Below are 6,397 nucleotides of genomic sequence, written 5' to 3'. Positions count from 1 at the left end.
GTTGATTGATTATTTATTGGGAATTAATACTGAGAGAGTATATGCAAAGGCTGAGGGCACCATGCCATCTTCACAGAACAAGACCCTAACAGCTAACTGACGTACAAGAAACTGCAAAGTTATACTGTAAGAACACATATTAAGGACCGAGGAAAGTCTGCTAAGGTGCTACGTCTAAAACTAAGTTACTTCTTGCTTTGACCCTCCCCTTTCTTTGCATCAGTCGTCGTCTAGAGCCTCTGTCTTGATCTCGTTGGCTCCTTGCCGGGCCAATGCCAAGATGGTGTGGTTTACCGCTGCCATTTCCACGGCTAATGAAATAGGGTCTTGATGGTCACTATGGCTAGTGCTGTCATCCTGTGCATGCGGAAAGGAGAAGAGAGAAGCATTGTTACTCCATAAGTAGAAAACCAGCGGATAAAAACTTGTGTGTAAAGTAATGGACTAGGGGCAGCAAATTGCACATTTGTTGCAGGGGTAGAAAGTGAAAGGAATTTATAAAATTGATTTAGGACTGATTTCTCTCACTGCGCAGACAAAGGTAAGCAGGGCAAGGAGTGGCATAGCCGATTTTCGAGAGAGAAATTTGAGGGTGGGGGATATTCTGAGGAAAGTATTAAATTATAAAGATAAAAGTGACACACAACATACGTCAGGAAACTGAACTAAGATAGGAATCATTATCCACTGCACAAATTCATGCTATCCTTACATTTTGAATACTGTATACAGTTCTAGTGATCCCATTGAAAGAGGATGCAATAGAATTAGAAAAGGTAGAGAGAACAGCAGCCCAGGGGAAGAGAGGCATGAGGTGGCTTCCTTACAAGGAGAGGCTAAATAGACTCAGGTTCTTCAGTTTGGAAAGGAAATGGCTGATGGTTGATATGGTAAATGTTTATTACAAATAACTAGTAAATAGAGAACAACTGTTCGGGGCTTCTTGGGACCTAATAAGCAAGGGCACGCACTGGGATGGTAATAAATTGCAAAGCAGCAACGGGGAGCACTGCTTTACTTATCACAGTTCAGTTGTAGGATTCACTGATTTTTACATCAAACAAAAGTAAAAATGGCTTTAAGGGCAGGGGAGCGGGGGTGCATGTTAGACAAGTTCAGGGAAAATTAGTCTACTAGGAACTATCAAAAATGAAAGCAGATACCGTGGTTGGCCCAGGGAGCCTCTCAACACTACTGACTTCAAGAAGCTGGAACTATAATAAAATCATGCTGTTCTTTAAAAATACTTTTTCCTTAAATACTACTACTGATCACACTCAGAAACAGGTTACAAACCCAGACTAACCCTTGGTCTGAGCCAGTATCCTATGAAGACACTGAATTCACACAGGTATAGGGAAAAAGATGCTGAAAACCTCGTAGACTGTTAAGAAAAAGTGCAATGATTTCAGGGGACTGAAACTACCAGGATTCAAATATCCATGTGAACATACTGCCAGGTTCTCCAGTCCGCTGAACTACACGCCATGTATTTCTTTGTATCTATTCTGTAAAGAGGAAAGCCTCTCAGCTGTACGAGGACCACCGTGTTGACGGCTGTGATGGCTGGCAAGCAAAACTAAGAGAGAGAAACTGCTGCTACAGGACTGCAATGGCACTTGTAAAGTCACTGAACAAGAAGGACTACCTTCCACAGGTGTGTAATGGCCATACAAGAGCAGATCTGAAAGTCCGACAATTCTAGCATAAATTTCATAGTGAGCTGTCCATGTTTATCCATCTACATCTGCAATAGGTTTTGGTTTTGAATGACAGGAAGGAGAATCAGCAATACCCAATCTCTAATCCCACCTGTCAAATAAATTCTTATGGGACAATGGCACAAATCACTGTGTTTTCCCCTCTTTAAAATGGGGTACAAATAGTTAGCGCACCATGATCTGAATTTTTTTAATTTACAGAAAGGAAATGATGAACATTTATCAGTCTTCCAACAGCCTTTAAGTGATGAACTTGCAAAATTTAAAATTTAGAATGTGTATTACGCATTTTTAAATTACGATGACAAGTGGCAAATGCTGAGAGGGACAGAAAATCCTGAGGTTATTTAAAGGAATGCATTAATTTACAACAAGTGTAGGGCAAATATTGTGATGTGGACACACTCTAAGGTCCTCTCAGTACTCTTTACCACTGTAATACACACAAAGCCCTGACTTCTGGAAGTTTAGTCACCTCATTAGTATTTGGATGAAGTTTGCATTCTAAAGTTTACTAGAGCTTAAGTGGAAACTTTAACGCTGTGGAAAACAGAATTTATAGTTTTAACAGCTAAGGGATGTTAAATGGTCATCAGGAGAACTTCCCATTTAATCTGCTTCACTGCTAATGCCTAATTACACTTTGTAGAGGACCCCAGCCAGATTATTGAGAAATTCAATTTTTAAGGACTCTAAACAAAGATCTTTAAATTTTAACAACCAACTTATTTCTCTTTTCAAAGTATTTTGGATAACACACAGAAGAAAAACATAGTTTGGGAGTCTACGTAACACTTCATACTGAGGTACTGGCTGACAAGGAATCAGCTGTGCTCGGCAGCAATTTCAAAATATTTTATGTCAGAGAACAGCCTCTCATCATCTACAGCTAGCAAGGTGGATTCCACCAAATCTGCTGGTGATGACCTATAAAAAGGGCCTTAATACCCACCAGAAGCAGAGTGGCTGGGAATGCCTCTGCCAGATATCTGTTGTCCTGGGCCACAGCCAAGTCTGCCAGGGACGCATTCCAGGACACTCCGTTGCTATTATACGCCACCAGCCGCCTTTAGAGAGGGAGAGCCACCTACTTCTCCCAAACGAGTCAATTAAAGGCGATCTGCCCACCCCAGATGTTGGGTGTAGCACAGAACACGGCTCATATCAAAACCAGAACCAAGTAAGTGAATCGTTCAAGTCCACCGGTGCCAAGCACACACGGCCCTGAGGGGTTTTGGCCAACACTGACACCTGAAGGAAATTTGGGAAGGGGATGCAATACCTGTCAGGAAGGTGTGTGAAGAAAGGGTCACCAACTTTAGGGTAGGTGAGGGCTCAGAGTGCGGGAAGGGGTATTCTTTTGCTAGAGAATTTAAAAAAGAAGTCGCTGTCAAGGGTTAAAAATAACCAAGAAAAAGAGAGAATAGGCGAGAATTAAAATGCAAAAAGAAAAAAGAAGGAAAAAAAGACAGATAATACGTAAACAATCCGAATAGTGGCACATCCTTGATAAACAATATAAAGCAGGTATGGGGCCAAATAAACGTCAAACCTTATTTAATCAAATCCTTTTCCCCCACCCTTCACCCTTTGTCTGTCAGTGTTTTAGGGACGGGCCCGAGACGCTCCTCAAAGGTACTCCCACAGCCAAAGAGAGGGAGCTCAGCACCTTATAGGAGGGTGCTCAGTATCCTGCTGGGCAACGTTGACACAAGGGATTATAAAGTGTACTGGGCAGGGGCTTACTGCTGCGCTGCCTGGGTGCCAGATAAGCGACTCGCAGTGGCTGCAGCACAGGCTGTAACGGGGACTCTCTTGCAGAAAGAAATAATAGGTGCAAGAGGAACACCCGTGCCTGGTTTTGCAAGGAAGCGTGTTGGTGCCTGATACATAGGAGCAACTGTTAAAGACCTGTACATCCTTCCTGGAGGGCGGGTAGCTAGAATGGTGCCGGGGGTAAGGAGGGCGCAAGTGATGCATGGCGCACTGGGTGAGTTAACACTCTCCTAACATTTTTCATACATTGCGTGTGGCGTGAATGGTGTAACTTGCTTGTTTGGAGCAGATCCTCCTGTCTTCTTCTACCTTCTCTGCTTCTCTGCCTCCCTCTGAACATCTTCCCTCCTCCTCCCCATTGCGTACTTGCCAAGTGTCCTGTTGTATGACAATAAATCCATGTGGGTGAATACTGGTTGCTCAACACATTCAAACAGGGGAGCTGTGCTCTTCCACTTTCCCCATTACAATTACATAAAAGCAAAACAAAAACAAGAGACAGCTGATTTGCAAGAGGTAGAAGGTCTCTTCACGTGTCGCGTGAACTCTCCCTTTTTGGGCCACGGGCTCGGCCATGATGCTTACCTGCTCTGAGTAGTCATTGCCATCAACATCGTCACTGTTGGAATGACCTCCTGGACTCTGTACATCTATTCCATGGCTCTCCAGGATTGCTGCTTCTTCGAAAAAAGCAAATGGATCCCTAATTTACCTGATGCATTAGAGTAATTAAAAGTAACTACTTTTTTTTTTCCAAGAGGTTAGAATAACTGTAAGAACAGAGTTAGTTCTTAGCCTCTTCCTCTTCACTGTGAAGGTAGCACGTGTACAGATACTGGTTTGCCTGAAATCCTTCCCTGCCAACTAACAGACTTGAGTAAGAACTTGTTTCCTAGCCAGTCCTATTGGAAATTAGCTTAATTTCTAATGCACTGGAGTGGCAAAGGCATTCCCTGTAGATCTTCCCACACAGTTTAGACTGGCAAGACTTGAGGGGAGCAGGGAGTGTCTGAAAACAGATGGAGAAAATTTTTTAAAGCACTTAAGGGATTTAAAAACACACAGATCTTCATCTTCCAGTAGGATCCATGCATCTAAAGGATCCTTTGGTTCTTCTTCACCTCCTTCTAACCCTCCTCCCCATGCAGGTCAGATACAGCTATAACTCCACCCACCTTGAACTAACTTTGCTTTGCTGTCGTGTCCCCCACCCCCAAACAGGTTTCATTTAAAAAAAAAAAAAATTTAGGTTAAATTTCAGTACCACATTAAATGATGTAAAAATAAATTTTTCTTATTCACAAATATGACAAAAAGAAGCAGACAGCAACGATTTGACATTTGTCATAACATTTGACACAGCAGACAGCAAAACATTTGACGGTTGCAAAAGGAGTGGTTAACAGGCAGGTATTGATTTCTGTCCACATATTGCAAACATAATTCTGCAGAGCATCTAAGTAAGTGCATAAAACTTTGCATGCATTGCAGAAATTTCTTGAATCCTAGCCTCTAGTGTGAGTTTATTCTCATTAGAATGTCTTACGTTTGTTCACATTAGAAGGTCTACTTCTTACAAGTTCAGAGTCACTTCTAATTTCCTTACGATCAGCTCCTCAGGTAAAGAACCTGCGGGGCTAACGCTGAAGTGACTTTTGTTTTAGCCTGATCATCAAGAAAAATTATTACTTTGTTCCAGTCACTTGTCACTGTGCAACCCCGAGGAAAGCAGTAAGGAGCACAGGTGTAACCCGAATGAGAAGTTGGCTTGCAGAGCCTTCGGACCTAGTGGTTGGAGTTGAGATGTAAAACAACTCATCTGGACTCAGAGTCCTGTGGGGTCTCAGGGATGGCAGTAAGAAAGACACCCCCAGGTTTTTGGCTGAAAAAATGAGCACATTTCAGTGGAACACAGACACAAGGAAACGTACAACCAGATGAAAGCTCTTCACAATGGCCGCTTTTTATTTAAACAGCACGCTAAGGCTGCGAACTTGCAATCGTCTCAATTTCCCTCATTTCCAGTGCAGATATTTTATGTTAGATTTTATTTTGGATACCCAAAGGACCCTGAGCACAGGGAAATACGATTCTCCTTCTGCCAATAAAATTCTCACTTTGGTTTTTAAAAATGATCTTCCAGTAAAACTTCATAATGGCATCATTTTTTCTGCATCAATGATTGAATTCCATAAATCAAATTCTTACCCATATTTTAGAAGAAATCTGGAACAGCAGGAGACTAATTTTAAAATTGCTCTGCATTTCTTAAGAATGTCAGAACCCCTAATATTTCCATTAATACAATTTTGTGTAATTTCCACCTCTCCTGAGCAAGTCTATGTATTAAACCTTGAAAGCAGGCTCTCTGATACATTACCGATATTGGCTCTTCTCTTGATTTCCTTTCTTCTGTTGGCAAACCAATTGTACACTTTAAGGGAGGTAACTCGCTCCAAATCCGATAACTTTTTTCCTATGAAGGCAACAGTGAAAAAAAAAAAAAAATACAGCCTTGTTACTCACTGGATTCCAGAGGTAGGCAAATGGCCCTTACACATGTGATAAAGCCCTGAAATACAGTCAGCACTGAAAAGTTATTATAATTGAGAATCAAGTGAATTTTATGTGAATCACAGTACTGTGGCCAGATGCTATGGTAATAAATGCCAAATATCTCTCTGAAAACAAAGTAGCCTTTCTTCTTTTTTTTAAAATCTGAAATACAGGAATTTCTTTGCAGCTTCAATCAACTAAATCCAGAGCCGTAGGAGAATAGAAGGCTGCTTTTCTAGTTCAAGCACAACGCTGAGACTCAAAAAACTCAAATTCAATTCACAGCCCTCCCACAAATCGCATACCCTTGGGCTAGTTCTTACTGTGTGCCACGAGGATATAGT

The 6,397-nt window shown here is 41.7% G+C and overlaps 1 protein-coding gene across 1 annotated transcript in view; it reads right to left on the bottom strand.

Annotated features, from left to right (window-relative positions):
- Nucleotides 1-219: 219 nt before the first annotated feature.
- HMBOX1 (homeobox containing 1) overlaps nucleotides 220-6,397 on the bottom strand; it is a gene marked incomplete at both ends in the record, with an annotated part of 113,309 nt that continues 107,131 nt past the window's right edge. Inside the window, 4 exons of the mRNA XM_081997536.1 lie at nucleotides 220-357; nucleotides 3,774-3,875; nucleotides 4,083-4,177; nucleotides 5,878-5,973. Of these exons, the coding sequence (XP_081853662.1) occupies nucleotides 220-357; nucleotides 3,774-3,875; nucleotides 4,083-4,177; nucleotides 5,878-5,973 (431 nt within the window). The remainder of the gene's footprint in view (nucleotides 358-3,773; nucleotides 3,876-4,082; nucleotides 4,178-5,877; nucleotides 5,974-6,397) is intronic.

This window comes from Phaethon aethereus (assembly GCF_964289735.1).
Source record: "Phaethon aethereus genome assembly, chromosome: 3".
Lineage (NCBI taxonomy): Eukaryota > Metazoa > Chordata > Aves > Phaethontiformes > Phaethontidae > Phaethon > Phaethon aethereus.
Note: the sequence above shows the minus strand (reverse complement) of the source record. Positions and strands in the feature narration are given on the sequence as shown.